General features: G+C 42.0%; 1 protein-coding gene across 1 annotated transcript in view; it reads right to left on the reverse strand.

Annotated features, from left to right (window-relative positions):
• Positions 1-15,731, reverse strand: part of GRK5 (G protein-coupled receptor kinase 5) — a 173,340-nt gene that overhangs the window by 26,374 nt on the left and 131,235 nt on the right. Inside the window, exon 5 of the mRNA XM_075717417.1 lies at positions 2,836-2,936. Within this exon, the coding sequence (XP_075573532.1) occupies positions 2,836-2,936 (101 nt within the window). The remainder of the gene's footprint in view (positions 1-2,835; positions 2,937-15,731) is intronic.

Below are 15,731 nucleotides of genomic sequence, written 5' to 3' on the forward strand. Positions count from 1 at the left end.
ACTTTATTTTCTACTTTATTTTACTCATGGTTTCAATCTAGGAACAAAGTAATATGTTTGATGGATTTCATAACAGGAGGCCTTATACAAGCTGAATAGTAATATGTACTGGTTGTGCTTGCTGAAAATTAACAGGGAGTCTCCCACTGGCTTCAATGGACTTTTACAAAGGCTGTTAGTCACTAGACAACAAATATCTTTGCTTCTGTTAGTAAATTAAGACTGCCTTAACACAACACCCTCAGGAACTGAGCTCCTAAACTTTGAGGGATGTTTACATCCGGATTGAAAATTTCTGGCTGAAGCCCATTTCTGTCAAAGAACGACCATCAGAAGTATTATTTTGAGCAAAAAAAATCAATTTCAATTCCTGCTATACAGAAGAAGTAATAACTGTCATTAAAGTCAAAGGGTTTTTCCTAACAGCTATGTGCTTTGTGGAGTAAAACAGAGGAAAAGAAGCCTGAACAGAGATGTGGATTTGTTTCTGGATCAAGAAAAGAATTTTGGGGCTCATGCAGTGGATGCAAAGTCTTTTGCATAATCAAAGGAATAAAGGAATCAAAGGGCCAGTCTGCAAATGTGAGGAGTATGTTGCCTGTGACAGGCAACAAGCAGCCAGAGACCAACAGACATCCCATAAGGAAGGCCAAGGGTTCAGAGCTAAGAGAAGATGGGCTGAGCTGAGAGAGCTGCCTGAGATGAAGGTGGTCACATTTAACAGGGGGTTGGTGACCGGCTGGTTTTGGTTCTTGCCTTGCTTACTGGGGCTACTGCATCCACCTCTGCTGGTAGTGCTGGCAGGGACAAAAGTTGGGTTTGGGTGAAAAATGCGCACAAGACATGAGTATTTCTGTCTTGGTGTATACAGACACTTTTGTGTCTGTATCTAAGGGTATACAGGCACATTTCTAGACTTTGCTGGAGGAGGAAATCCTCTCTGAAGGACTACTCTGGTTTGGGAATGGATAACCTATGTCTTACCCGGGGGCAGTTGTAGACCTGAGCAAACAATTCACCATGAATAACATGTCTCCTCAGTTTAGTTCCTCCCTGTTCATGAGCTACTGTTCATAAGTTTTTGGAATTTCTGAGCTGTTTGAATTTTTTTGGGTAATAATTCTTGCACCATCAGTTTGGAACAGGCAGGTAATTGCACATATTCAGTATTCAGAAAGTCAAATTGTTGTTGTCTTCATTAGCTTTGGTTGGACACAGATCGTACGGTTTCCCCTAAGTGGATTCAAGCTTACAAAATAAAATAAAAAGTAATTCTTAATGAGCTTTAACAAATGTCCCAATTCAAAGCCAAAATTATAGAGGAAATTGGAGGGGGGCAGAGGCAGACAGTCAAAATATTAAAGGTCAATGCAGAAGTTAGTTATACATGCATTTTTTCCACAGACTGATCTTATCTATGAAGACGTGTCTGAAACTCATCCCCATTCCTGCTCCTACAGGATAGCAAGCTTCACATTTGTATGTATGCCTCCATTTTTTGGTCTGACTGTGAACTCTTCCAAAATTAACATTATTCAGTACATTTAGTAAATACCAACAGCAAGTTTTTAAAACTTCCTTTTGACCCCATTTCAGTCCATGTGAAATGACCAGCATATTTATTAACAAGGTCTCAAACCTGGCTCATTTATCCGTTTCAGCTGAGACGAAGGAATGGCTGTTGGCGAATACAAGCCTGAATGAAGTGGTGTCCAACGCTAGCCTATTCCATTCAGTTAATTAAAAGCTGCACGTATTTTAAAGAACAATAGCTGCTTTTCACCACTTGTTTGCTTTTTACTTCCCCTCTTTGGCAACAACAAAGTACATTTTAGAGGGAACTGTCAGCTTGCAAACCGATTTGAGAACTGGAAACAGGCATCAGGGGGGTTTGTGTCAAGCACAGCTCTGCCTTTGTCATTGGGACTGGCACACACAACGGGTGCGAGTTATATGACCATCTCTACATGACACCAGGCCAATGCAAGGAAACTGGTTATGTTATAAGAGAAGGCCAGAAATAACCCACATCTCCTACCAACGCAAAGAATAACTGAAAACAGAAAAGGTCAATGAAATGAGTCAAAACAATGAATGACAGTGGAGCGAATTTTACAAATCCCCATTACATCATCCAGGGAAAACAAACCGTGCACAGCCAGAAACCACATGGGCCAGCTTGCGATGATCCCTCTTTTTCACATTTTTATTGGTTTATGATCTACTGGTGTGAACGTACTCGGGTCAGTGTTTGCAAATGCAAATTGCATACCTGGAGCTTTAGCGCATAATAGCACAAATCACCTCACTGCAACAAAACCTGATAAGCCTTTTCCCAGACAAAGGATGAAATAGTGCACGTTCGTTTGAACGCCACAGACAGACAGAAAGCATTAAAAAAGCCCCGTTCTCCTGCTGAAGATTTTCTGGAAAAGCCATGCGGAGCAAGTTTGCACATTCCCCTGTCTAAATGGACTGTATAGCCACTTAATTTTTATTCACTTTGAAACAGAGATGTTTTCTTTGGATACATTATCATTGTAGCTCTTTTCACACAGCATGAAATCCATGGCTGGTTTACTTGGCTAGAACACTCTGTCAAATACCTGAAACACTAAGTGCCTGTGTGTAGTGTATATAATGGCACGGAAATATTTATTCTATTTTGTTCAGATGAAATGACTTCACTGCTTGTCAGCAATGCCTCTAGCATTATGAACATAAACCGAAGATGCATGCTTCAGGTTCAAATTGAAATGTCTCTCTTTAGCTGACACATTCCTTGCAAGCTGCCGACTGCAGCCCTGCGATCTTTGGGTATCGAGTTATACTTACTTTGTGCAGGGAGAGAACAGCTCTTTGCAGGGGCTGTTTTCGAGTTTCTCCTCTGTCTGTTGGATAAGATCTTGACTGACTTCAGGAACGCAGGCTGGAGACTGGGGAGAGAAGAGAGGGGCACATTATTTCTGTGATGAGGTGCAGATTCTCCTCTCTTAACGTGTAAAAGACACATTCATTATTTATGCCCTGAGCTGCTTCCATTCAATTCCAGCGGTTGTGTAAAAGCAAGGGAGCTTTACGTCAAACAGCAGTAAAATAGGATACCGTGGTAACTCGCTCCACATTCCACTCTATCCTCACATTGCTTTTTTGCCTTCTCCTGTACCTTCACCTCCCTGCCCAGCCTCATGAATATGCAGGACCCACTCCTTGCCAATTCTTTGAACTGCTCCCTTGCATCCCATGAAAAATGTGCTGGCCTGAACTGTGTACAGGCCATTCTCTTAAACAAAAGGGAATTTGCTCAGTGTTTTCACTTCATTGATGATTCGTTGTGCTGCCTGAAAAAATCCGTTGTCTTTTTTTTTTTTTTTACCAACAAAGGAAGACAAGAGCAGAGTATTTATTGATTTATATACAAATAATATGAAAAGATGCTCGCAAAAGTGTCTGGACAACTTAATTCATCATTAGAAGGACAAAAATTATCCAGCAGTTTTAAAATATCGTTTCAAAAAGGAACCCTGCCAACCAAGCACATAAACTCTCTTCATCCGCTCCTCCCTTTAGAGAGAAGGTACATCCAGCCCCTTCAAAAAGCCTTTTCCAAAGAGAGGGTTTTTGCAGTATGCCCTGATGGTTAACCAGTTTAGGACCTTTGGGACTAATTATCTGTAAAGACAGTTTTTAGGCAGTCCACATTCTTACTCATTGACAGTATACTGTAATTATATAAAAAAGTGTATATGCGTGTGTGTGTGTGCACCTATTTATAGACATTTCTCCCATTGACAAGAAAGCCTCTTTATATAACCAACTGGATTTGGGTATTTCCAATAAATCTAGCCATAGATGACAAAATCCTCTTTCCTTGCAGAAGCCTTAACACTCAGTAAGGTTCCCCATCCGTGGCCATGACCACCAGATGTGCTGAGTAGGTGGGTCACAGAGCATCATCACTCATTCCTGGCCAGATGTTCTCATTAACTCACCCTTAGTTGGGGATATCTTGGCGAGCACTGAAATGCATTGCAGGCAGAGTTCAAAAACACTGGGAATGAGGACAGAGGAAGGGGCAGAGGTGGAGCCAGAGAAAATCTCCAGCATGGTGAAAGCTGAATTAAGTCTTTTATCTTTTCCTTCCCACTGCTGAAATGTGAATATGATCTTGGTTGTGACATGAAAAAGTAAGTTTGTTCCACTTGAATGTTTTTAAATAGGAACATGGTTTACAGAACTCTCTGTGCATGCTGCGTAATGCAGTGTCACTATTCAACCTTGACAGACAATCTGCAGAACATGCTGGATATCTTTGACTTCACTGAACTATTTCCTCATTTCCTCCATATATTCCTCCATTTCCTCAGCAAAAAATATCTAGGGAACACTCACTTTTAATCGCAGACAGAGAATATTGCTAACAATTAAGAAGTCTCACAGTTTCTTGAGAGGTAGATGAGCCCCCACATTATCATCTAAAAGATGAAGAGACTGAGACAAAGCCAGATTTTCTCAGCTTGATTGGCCACTGAGTTTGACAGGAACTGAGAACTGTAGAACAAGTCTCCGTAAATCAGACAACTTACAGAAATTCCTAACTGTAGATGCCCATGACTGAATCCAAGTCCCAGTTTTAGTTCAAGAGAGTAAGTAGAGGCAAGAGTGAAGCAGTGAAAGAACTAGGAAAAAAACCCTCAAAAGTCCTGTTTTCCAGTCTTACAGCTGCTGCATTGAAACTACTGAAAAAAAAAAGTGGGGGCGGGCAGAAAAAAAGGCTTTTAAAGGAATATTCAGATAGGAACCAAAGCCTAATGATTAGCAGTATTTCAGTTGATTTGGGCTAGGAACCATATGAATTAATGCCTGTACTTTATACTTTGCTTACTCAATGTGGTGTGCTACACAAACTCATTGGCAACCCAAAGCTTGTAGATGGCTGCTCTGAGATCTGGTTATCTTGAACATCTCTCTGATTTATAGGGTACAGAAACACCACTGAACTCCGTAGTCTTTGTACTGCTGTGAATCAGGAGTGTCTTTTCTGACGTGAATGGAGCTGCACTTAATTAAAATTGATACTAGGGCCTCTAACTGAAGTAACTACTAACTAAATCTAGGATTTGTTCAACATTTACAGGCCAAAATTGGGATCCAAAAGCGAAGCACTAAACCCCATAATTAGGCATTTAGACCAAGTGACCTGATTCTTCTTCACGCCAGGCAACTTCATTTCCCAATAAGAGGTAAGCTACCTTGAGGTTAGTGTTGAAGATCATGCACGTGATGCATTATTATAGTAATAATTCCACCAAATTTTGTCTGAGATCAAAGTACATTTAAAAAATAAATTATAAGCATCAGCTAAGTCTTTTTCATAAAGAAGAAACAAAATTCTTATAGGGAAAGGGGAGAAGAATGAGCAAAAGAAACTGTAAGACAACGTGGGAAGTATTTAAAAAATGGCAGGAACTGTGACTCCTTTCTCCAAGTTTGCGGGAGATACAGTCATCACTTGGTTTTTCAAAACCACTCATTGCTGACCTTTGAACCTTTCTTCCTCTGGAAAATTGAAAGCAAGCAAACAATATCAAGGTAGGTAAAGACCTAAATACACTGACATTTTGTACATGGACTAAATCCTTACAGCGTAGTGCAAACACTTTACTAGAGCATTACACTTTCTGTACCAAAACCCCACTTTTTTCACAGGCTGATCATTTCCACAGGTTTTGTAGGACCAGTAAAACATTTTGTGTCATTATGCAGCCCTTCATAGCGTTGAGGGCAGAGCAGCTACACCACGTGTATGGGAGGAGCATACTCAACCCTTCCCAACTCTGCATACAGTTCTAGGGAGCCTTTGTATGATCCTTCCTGGGATTTTCTTTGAGACTTCATAGTTCCCACCTCTCCCATTAAACACCCATGACTGCCATTTCCCCTGTTTGAGTATTGTGCATATCTACAGCCTTCGAATGTTCAAACAAAGCCAAAAATAATTACAAGCCAAAACCCAACCCACCAACCTACTTTTGCTCCCTTGGAGAACAATTAGGTAGTGCAGGTTATAAGTGCAAGAAAGCATCTGGATCCCAAGAGCAAAAGCTTCCAAAGGTAACACTTTCGCCTCTTATGGAAGAAAAAGTTGCTTCTTCCCTGGAGAGGTGCAAAAGATTTCTGCTGCCCCAATGAAATGGTTATTAATGCTGTTCTCCCACTGCATTATGGGTAATGGCTGTAAAAGCAAATTCGGCTTTTACAAGGGAACAGAGACACCTTTTTGAACATACTAAATGTCCTGTGACAGCTAGGAGAGCCATACACTGTAATTAAGACCATTACATCTGAGCGGGTAAAAAAAAAATACTCTGCTAACTCTTCAGAAACACCTGCAGAAAATGTTTTCCTGTATTCAAAACAAAACACTGGGTAGTTTTAACAAGTACGGTCCTGTATTTTCCCTAATGGCTATTCTGTTTCCTGAAGGCAAAGGAGGTGATTCTTGATCTCACTTATGATAATGTAAATCAGAAACGATGCCAGTCAAGTCAACAGAGTAACACTAGTGTAAAGTTGATAGAACTGAAACCAGATTCACGGCTCAAGACTCTGGCAGTGCAAAAAGTGCTTAAATTGATCCAACAACAAAAATTTCTCTCATCGCTTACCCTTTTTGACCAGACAGTTTAATAAAAGTCCAAAAGTCCAAACTACTTTCACCAGGTTTTAATCAAAATCTTCTAACTCCTGTATCTTCTCATTTATGGCCAGAAACTGAAAAACTTCGTATAAATATTTTGCTGGCAAAGCAATATCTCAGTTTTATGATGCTCTCTTGTTTAATAAAAGAACGCAACTAGGAATTGGATTAGTGATTATCCGAGAAACAAGAAATGGATATTCAGTTACTTCCCAGTGCCTTTAACACACTCTGAGAAAGAAGTCTCCACTTCTAAATTTTGTTTCTTCTAATTTAAAAGACAAAAGAGATCCTCCCAGCTGCTCTTCCATTTCAGTAAATGGCATGAAAACAGCTGAGACGTCACACACTAGTTCAAAGCTAGTTGTGTTTGTGTCCACAAAAATTTGGAGATAGCTGTTCCTTCTAAATCAAGCCTCTGGGCCTGCAAGATACTTCCCAGACTTTGCTGAGAGGTTGATCGCAGCTTCTCCCCCTTCCTCTCCTGTTCTCTAGGATGCAGTCACTGATAAACAGCACAGTGGCTAGGTTTGAAGCTGGATGCAATATCACCCATAAATACCAGGTTCTTGGTGGGAGCTGAAGGCATCACAAGACGAATGCAATCTGGTCTTTCCTGCGCTACCACAGCTGTCCCTGGCAGCCTGAATGCCGGGAGAGCCCTGCCAGGCAGCTGTGTCTGTGCTGCGCCTGGTACTGCCCACGTCCCGGCACTCGGCACCTCGCTGAAGTACGGAAAAGAAGCGAAATCTGATCCAGATCAGGTGGAAGCTTCCAGGCTGCGTAACTCCCCATTATCTGTTATTTTGAACATCACGTTGCATCACTATACTTTAAAATGTAAACTCTCCTTTTTTGACAGCTCTGTAAGTTTGGCTACAGGTCACTTCACTCAGCCCTTCAAGACACAGTATTTGTTGACCTTCACTGAACAGGACAGCAAACAAATAAGCCTTCTCATAAAATCATCTCTATACATTTGCCATGGTACTTACAACATTTCTGTGATGGCGTTTCCCCTGTGACTGTGTTGAGAACACCTGACCTTTTGCCTGTCTATCAGCTAATCAAATTCTTTATAAAACAAGCTGAAATGCCGGCAGTTCCAAGAGAGGCATTCAGAAGATCTTCCCTGATAATTTTACTTTTCCATTAAAACATGTTATTTGTTCTAATTTTCCTTAAGCCAGAACTTCCAAATGTCTAAAGATGCGTGACTTTGGTCAAGATGTCATGCACTATAGGTGTTGCCTCCAAATCTGTGGAAGTGAAAGCGGGCAGCCAGCTAGCAGAGATTTGCAACTTCAATGAGCAAAAGCATTTTCCTGACAGCTCAGCAGGTGGGGTTCGCATTTCTGAAACTGGGGTGGGGTGAGCAGCAGGTGGCTCTGTGTAACCGACTGATTATTTCCTATAGCTGTGCGAAGCCCGGAGCAGATGCACATACAACACAAACCTGCATGTTGGTTATTGTGTGCAACACTGCTGTTTCTGTGGGAAAAGTACCCAAATGACAAAGGGAACTGAGAAGGATGTGCTGAGACTCCAGCTAGAGACACATATCCAGTTGGGGCCAACACCTTATGAGAAAGCTATGGAGAGCTGATGACAGCACGAGGTGTCTGGAGGGTTGAGAAACATGCTTGGGGAAAAAATGCCAAGGGGAAATGTTGAGGAACTAGATTTGTTTAGTCTGGAAAAGTAAGAGTGAAATGTGATAAAGGTCTTTTAATATAGAAATGTTTTTAATAAAGAGGGCAGGGATCAATTATTCTGCATGTTCTGCTCTACACTGGGGGAATGATGAGAAGGAATCCACTTAATTGGACATGAAGACTTTTTTTCTAATTTTCCACACAGGGAAGAACAGGCATACGAATATTGTGGAATCTGTTCTAGGAAGTCTGAAAGACCTCTGAGGGCAGACAGACATCTGTTGATGATCTAAGTGTATTTGATCTCTCCCCAGTGCAAGAGGCTCTTGAGCCCTCTCCCAGTCCTTTTGTACCAACGATTTTGCAAAACACTGGACTCTGTAAAACACAGGCACATGGCATGGCCTGGAGAACAGATGAGGAAGCGAGTTTTTATGCTGAGTGCTCACCAAAGGAAACCTGGAGCAAGGGAATAAGTATCTTTACAAATGAACAGTCCCTCTTCAAAGACACTTGTCTCAATCACCACTGTCTCCTACAAAAAAGAAATAGCTTGCAGAACCCCAAACTTCAGATCAGAAAAAGGGATAGCATTGACTTTGGTCAGACTGACTTTGCAAGGAACAGAGCAGGTCCTTAGTCTGGAGGTAATTCTTTATCCTTACACAGTGCCTTTCATCTGAGAACCTCAAAATATTAAAGCTTCATTGCATGATTAAGTCTTCATGAGCTAGGTGGCAATCTCACAATATTTTACAGAACAGTGAACAGGGAGGTTAAGAGTTGTGTTTTGCAGAAGAGCTGATCATCATCTGTGACTGAAATCAAAGAAGTCTCACTGAGATAAATGAAAGCTAGAGGTGCTCAGATTCCTCAAATCAGTCCATTTGTAGCTTGCAATTAGTGAATAAGGAACAGAAACCTAGAAATACAGGCTTTCATTTTATACCAACTCTTGCCAGTGGGTGTGAGTCATCACAGTATCTTAAAACACGACTGTTCATCACTAAAAAAATTACATGAACCAGAAAGATACCACACTCTTTAGAATGAATAGACTTCATGCAAACTTTTGTCATAAACACAACTGCTTTCCTGGCAAGTTTCTGACTTGCAGCCATGATATTGAAATGCGATGAGTTATTTTAAAAGTCACTTGCATAAAACAAATAATGTGCAGCATGTGTTATCTCTGAGGTTATGAAAACATTCCACAACAAACTAGCTTAAAACAATTAAAAACGTTTCAGTCAATGGACAAAAGTTCAAGCCATAACTTTTCTTGAGCTGTCTCTGGACCCAAGCACTTCTGTCTTAATGATATGTGTATTTTCAGATGTTGACAGCAATTTTCCACATATAATCTATTTGCAGATCTCCACACAGATTTGCTACTAGTAGAGACCTCAAAAATATGGAAGAAACAGGCTAACTTTGGTGTGAGATGGTGCATAATGGGATGAGAAGAGTTCATACACAAAAACCTGGAAATACTGGCTTCATCCAGTTGTTAAGTTGCTGCATTTGATTTGCTCTCACACGGCCGTGACCCAAGACCAGCAAGGGAGAGCAATGGTTTGTGTCAGGGGTGGGAAGACTGCCACGTGCAACGCCACTCCTGCTGTTGCTTTTGCAGGGTCACATCCTTCTCCAGATGCTTGAGGAAGGCTCAGCTAGCAGGGCAGTAGTTACCAGGACAGGTAGCGATGGTATGACTATCGGTGGTGACTGTCCTCCGTCCTTTGAGGCAAACGCTCATAAGGAGTCCTAAGGAGGACTGTAGTCAGAGCAGTTACTAGGAAAAGGGAGAATAGGTAGATATATGCAAGTCATGTTGGTAGGTGCAAAATCAGGGAAAGACAAATTTATGTGCTCAGGTAATGCATATGTTCAAAGGGGAAAGTTAATGGAAGGCAAAACAGAGGCCATGAAATTGTGCCTCTTTGTGCCTCCAAGCCTGATCTGCTACTTGCAGCTAGAGATTCACCCCAAGAACTGGCCTGTGGTATCTCCACTGGGGTCTGCGCTGCTGCCCTCAGAGCAGGAACACGCCAGCACAGGGCACAGCGCAGGCTCTGCTTGCACCACCGCAGGGAGACACCCGGAGCCACTTTGGGTGACTCTGATGTCCCCCCACCTCCCCGCTTTGGGCAGGGGCAGGTCAATGCCAACTGGGATTCAGCCTGAGCTATTGCCTGCGAAGTTCTGACCGTGCAGCTGATGACCGACGGAGGGGAAGTGTGAAGGGGCTGACGGTGAGAAATGCAGAGGAAAGCAATGGAGGAGGAGATACAGTGTTTTGGTGGTACTCTGATTTTGGGAAGCCTGGGTTAGGCATGCGTTTCAACCTGGTGAGGGAAAGGTTCCCAGCACTGTCACAGCAAACACAGCCTCCTGACGCTTTTTGGTGTTACGCACAAAAACGTTGGGACATTCTTTCCTCTTGCCCTGTGTCTGATCTTGTCTGTTTGGTTTTAGCTGTATATGTAGTAAACAGACAATTCTACATCGGGAGCAGCTGCAACACTTTAAGTAATCAACTTCTGCATTTTCTTTTTATTTTTTTTCCTATCACAAAATCATCTGGGGCTGTATGAGGCAAACCAGTAAAGCACAAGGCTTCATAATTCCAGGATATTTGCTTTGAGATGACAGATGTAGGAATTGGCAGTGAGGTGGACGGGGAGCATGGAGAGCAGCAGCTGTGTTATTAGTAGCCATTTATCTATTAGGACAGCGTGTAGACATTATACCTGAGAATGGGGGCCCGTAATGCCAGGCACTACATACACATGTCGTAAGAGCTAAAGCTTGAAAGCAAACCAGTCACACTAGCCCTGGGAGCAGGAACGGGGGCCAAAGATATGAAATATCTTGCCCAGGATTATCGAGTGTGTCAATGACAGAGAAAAAAATTTAACCCGATCCTGTTCTCTGATCAAATGGTATTTTCAGTACTGAGGGCAGGATCACTTGCTGGTAGCTAAACGAAGCAAATCAGCAGTGCCTATCAACTGTGGGGTTTTTTTTGTAGCTGCAAGCTGATCTGGAGTCATGATAAATCTGTTTTCCCTCATATTCTACTGAACTATCAAAACACATGTTGACACAGAAAAATACAATGACTGAAGACAATAGAGCCCTCAGCAAACACCTGAACATGTTCTTCTGCCTGGAGAGGTTGTACTAATCCATCACAAAAGGCAACGCTAACCACCTCAGTTTATGAACTCATTTACTGCAGTAGATCTGATGTAGCTTCAGGCTGACTTGCTTGCTCCAGCCTTGCTGCGCTGCCTCTTAGGCCTCAGCAAGCCCACTGGTCGGAAAAGGGTAAGTTTCTTCTCTGGGTTTCCAGCATCCTTCCTCTTTGGTGCTGGGGTACAAGTTGTAGTCCTGAACTATGCCCCTCCTTGGAGAAACTCAGCAACCACTGAGGTTTCCCTTCTGACAAGTATATGAAGCATTTTTCATGGCTCTCCTGTTAATCAGCAACAGGATCTGCTATCAAGCTAGACCTTGTTTTTCCTGTTCTTAGTAGACCTTTTTGTAGCTGCTGTCACTGAAAGCAAAATGCTCCTTTCTAGAAACTACATTTCTGTTCCTGATGGTGGCAAACAAGCAACTGCCATGCAAATGCTGTGAGTCAAAACATTTCCTACATAGAGATCTTCTATTCAAAGTGTGGTTTCCTTGGAATGTTAAATTATTTGATTCAGAGAAATTTGGGGGTGTAACCACAACATGAGTTTCAGAGCAAGAAGGGAAAAAGAAAAGATTGCCTCGATCAAGAAGGAGAAATTTCTTCCTGGCTCCTATAGGTGACCAGAGGAAACCTTAAACACTCAAAGCCCCATAGAAAGTAATTTTGAAATAACAAAATATCCCATGAGACAAAATTTAGTTGTTTCATCATCTTCTTTTGCAAGGCCAGTGAATCAGCTGCAGACTTCATACTCTTCAATTAAATACAAACACTCACTGCAATCCCAACCAGCTATGGGGTTTTTGGTACAGCTTAAATTAAGAACCTAAACTGGTCACCACAGAAGCTATGCTTTTGACTTCAATTAGTGAGAAACTGGGCCTCACAAGAAGTCCTTGGCAAGATATTTTTCAGTATCTTTAAACCCTAGTCCTTCCCCACCCATACCGTTTTAATAATTCTTTGGAAAACTGCTCATAGACACTTCTTTACCAAAGAATCAAATTTTTCCTCCTTTCTGTAGACACATAGGTTTATTGGTGTAGGGATGCTCATAAACTAGCCAGCTGAAATTGTTTTATATAAACTTGCTTTAAAGTGGGGGAAGGGAAAGTATGTTTTTTTCCTTTTTCCTGCTTTAAAAGCATTTTGCACACAGACTAAAGGAGGAAAACACAGATGAAATAACCAGTACCAGTAGCTGTCAGCAGGATGGGGCGGGTAGCTTATGAAACAGAATAGAAAAGAAGACTAATTAATACTAGGATTTTCTAGCGACCCAAAAGTTAGGGTACTCACACAATCCTTGGAAGCGTCATTAGTTCAAAAGGTAACCTCTTTTCTTAGCAACCCAACTGAATCATTGCTATAGTGCATTCCTACAAGCAGCCAGATGTTTGATAAAGCATTTTGGGAAAAGAACAGTATTCTCACCATTAGTGGCAACAAAGATGACAGGACAATTTTGAAAGCTTCTGTTCTCAGAAAGTTTTTTTTTTTCTCTTGTCACGTGTGCTTAATAGGTTTGGATAGCGTCCAGTGTCCAGCTTCTTACCAGAACCTTACTACCTTTTAATGTCCTCCCGCACTGATGGATAGCCTAAACATTAGCAAGCAACCTTATGTTGCAATAGTCATAGCTTGGCTTCCTCTGGTAAACCAAATGTCATTTGTTCCATTAAAAAAAATCCCTAAATCTATAAACACTCATTTACAACCTCAACGTTATTGAATGGCTTTCTTGCAGGAAAACAAACAGATCCCTGCTTGAATTCACTCCTCTGAGCCACAAGCCTGTAAACATGAGTAACCCTTCCCTTGCAAGCGATCCTCACACCGAAGCCCACGAGCTATTTGCTTTGCATGAAGGCAGCTCATGCATGAAGACCTGATCCAGGCTGCACTCAAGTCAATGGCTGTAGTGCTATCAGTTGCAGTGGGGATTTTGCAGAATTTGCCTTCATATTTTTCCATTAGCGGGTCAAAATCCTGAGGAAACACTTGTATGAAGAAATGAAAATCCAAAAGAGAGTTTGGGATGGCCTTGAAAAGGATTAGGAAGTGAATTAAATAAGCATCAGGCAGGAACCAGTGGCCCACTCACAGAAAGACTGAAAACACCCACGAAGGCAAAGAAAATCCCTACCTAGCACTGCTGGCAACAGGGCATTCCCTAATCACCTGTGTCACACGATCCATTAACGATCATATGGTAATAGCCATCGGCAAAGAATTGAGAAAGAAAACATTTATTGTAGGAGATGACACACTGTTTGCAGTGGCCTATTCCGCTCTTCCTCAGCTTTGCTTGCTGGACAAACAGCATCTGTGCCAGGATAATAAACTTGCTATACACTTGATTTTTGACTCAGGTCAGAGTCTGGCTTGATTAAAAAATGATAAATTATCATACAAGCTGAGGCTTGGCATGCAGGTTAAGTGAGTTTTGTAAATGTAGTTGCATTACTGGGAAAAAAAAAATTAAATGTGAATAGTTTGAAGTGCCACATTTCCACAACTTAAACATGCTGGTTATTTTAAAATCCCATTATAATAAAAAGATTTTTTAAAAAAATCATTCTTATTTTCTTATTTTTTAGTTATCTACTGATATTTTAATGAATTGAAATATGTTTATTATCTGTGAAACTTAAAACATTCCTTATGGTAACACTGTGATTCCTGGTTCCAAGTTAAAATAACGCACTCTAACATTATTGGCTTAGTGATTCTTCTAGTTGCGTCATCCCAGCCAAAGGTGTCAGCCTCAGGCATCTCATCTGAATTTGCCTGGCCCACCCTTGTGAGGCTACTCAGCTGCTGAAGTCTCCAGCTGTTTTTCCAGAATCCTAATTTCCCATTATGAGGGAATCAGATGAGAAATACGGTATTTTTAACTTCTATTTTCATCATGTGCCTCTTCATTCTCTTCTTTGTTGGGATCAAGCGTACAGTTGCCTGTTAGTGCTTCCGAGTTTAGCACAATGCATCCTGAGCTCAGAAAGACATTTGTTGACCCATTAGGCTTTTAGCTTCAGAAATCCAAAGCTGAACCAACTGGGAAAGTTGCCGCAAGTCGCAGTGGGTGGATAGAAGGGCTGTGGAGGTCAGGTGTTCAGAGGCCTCCCATACTACTGAGAAATTGTGCACAGAAACCTGTGTGGATATGCCATCCAGTGCAATTTAATGTGCTCTGCATTACACCTAGCGTGGAATTCACCTCATTGGACTTTAATTGCCTAAAACCCCAGACACTCAAAGTCTCCCTGGGCTCCCTGAGTGGACAGAAAGAGGCACCCCATCTCTCCTATCCGGATACCTCCCTGCGTTCGGAGAACCAAAGCTGCAATGTGTGTGTTGGGAGTGTAAGAGGCTGGACTCACCAGAGGTCTGTTTTAATGTCATTCTGTGCAAATGCATAAAAGCCATCTCCTGAAGATTTCTGGATGTCTTGCAAGCCAGTGTTTCAGACAGCTGGAAAAGGCTGATTCCTTTTTTCCCATGTAGGCGAAATTTTCAGGCAGAAGAGGCTGTTTCTGGGGAAGCTGAATGAACCTTAAAGGCTTAGAATTAACTTCCCTGGCCATTGGATAACCCATATGAACTAAGTGATGCAGGGGTATGCAGAGGAAAAGATAACCCCCCTGAAAACGAGAGGGGGAAACCATAATGAGCATATTCAGGAGCCAAGGGCAGACAAGTACATCCTTCCCATTCTCAGATAATCCTGAGCAGACGGCCCTTTATTTGCACAGTGTCCTCAGCCCTTTCGGGTGCCCTGGCTAGTCTCCGAGAGGAGTCAGAGCAGCCTGGGGGGCCTGCCCTGCCTCAGCAGACAGATGTGAGCCAGGTTTACATGTGTGGTTAACGTCAATTAGCCGAAGGAAGTTTCCATTTTCCAAAGGGTCAACTCAGAGTTATTCCAGCAAACACAGGGAAGCTAGAAGGCTTTTGCCCACTGACCAAATCATCTCAGTGATCTTCCTGACCACAAATGACAGTCAGGAAGCATGTGAACTTGGGAGTGTAACCTCTCCAAAACAAGGCGGCAGGAAAAGCAAAGCTTCAACTAATAGCACTGCTTAGCATAAAACCGGTGTAGTTAATGACTCCAGCCCAAACCTTCAACCAGTCTGAGCAAATGCATTGCAAACACAGCCCTCCTTAAGTC

This window comes from Pelecanus crispus, chromosome 10 (genome assembly GCF_030463565.1).
Source record: "Pelecanus crispus isolate bPelCri1 chromosome 10, bPelCri1.pri, whole genome shotgun sequence".
Taxonomy (NCBI): Eukaryota; Metazoa; Chordata; class Aves; order Pelecaniformes; family Pelecanidae; genus Pelecanus; species Pelecanus crispus.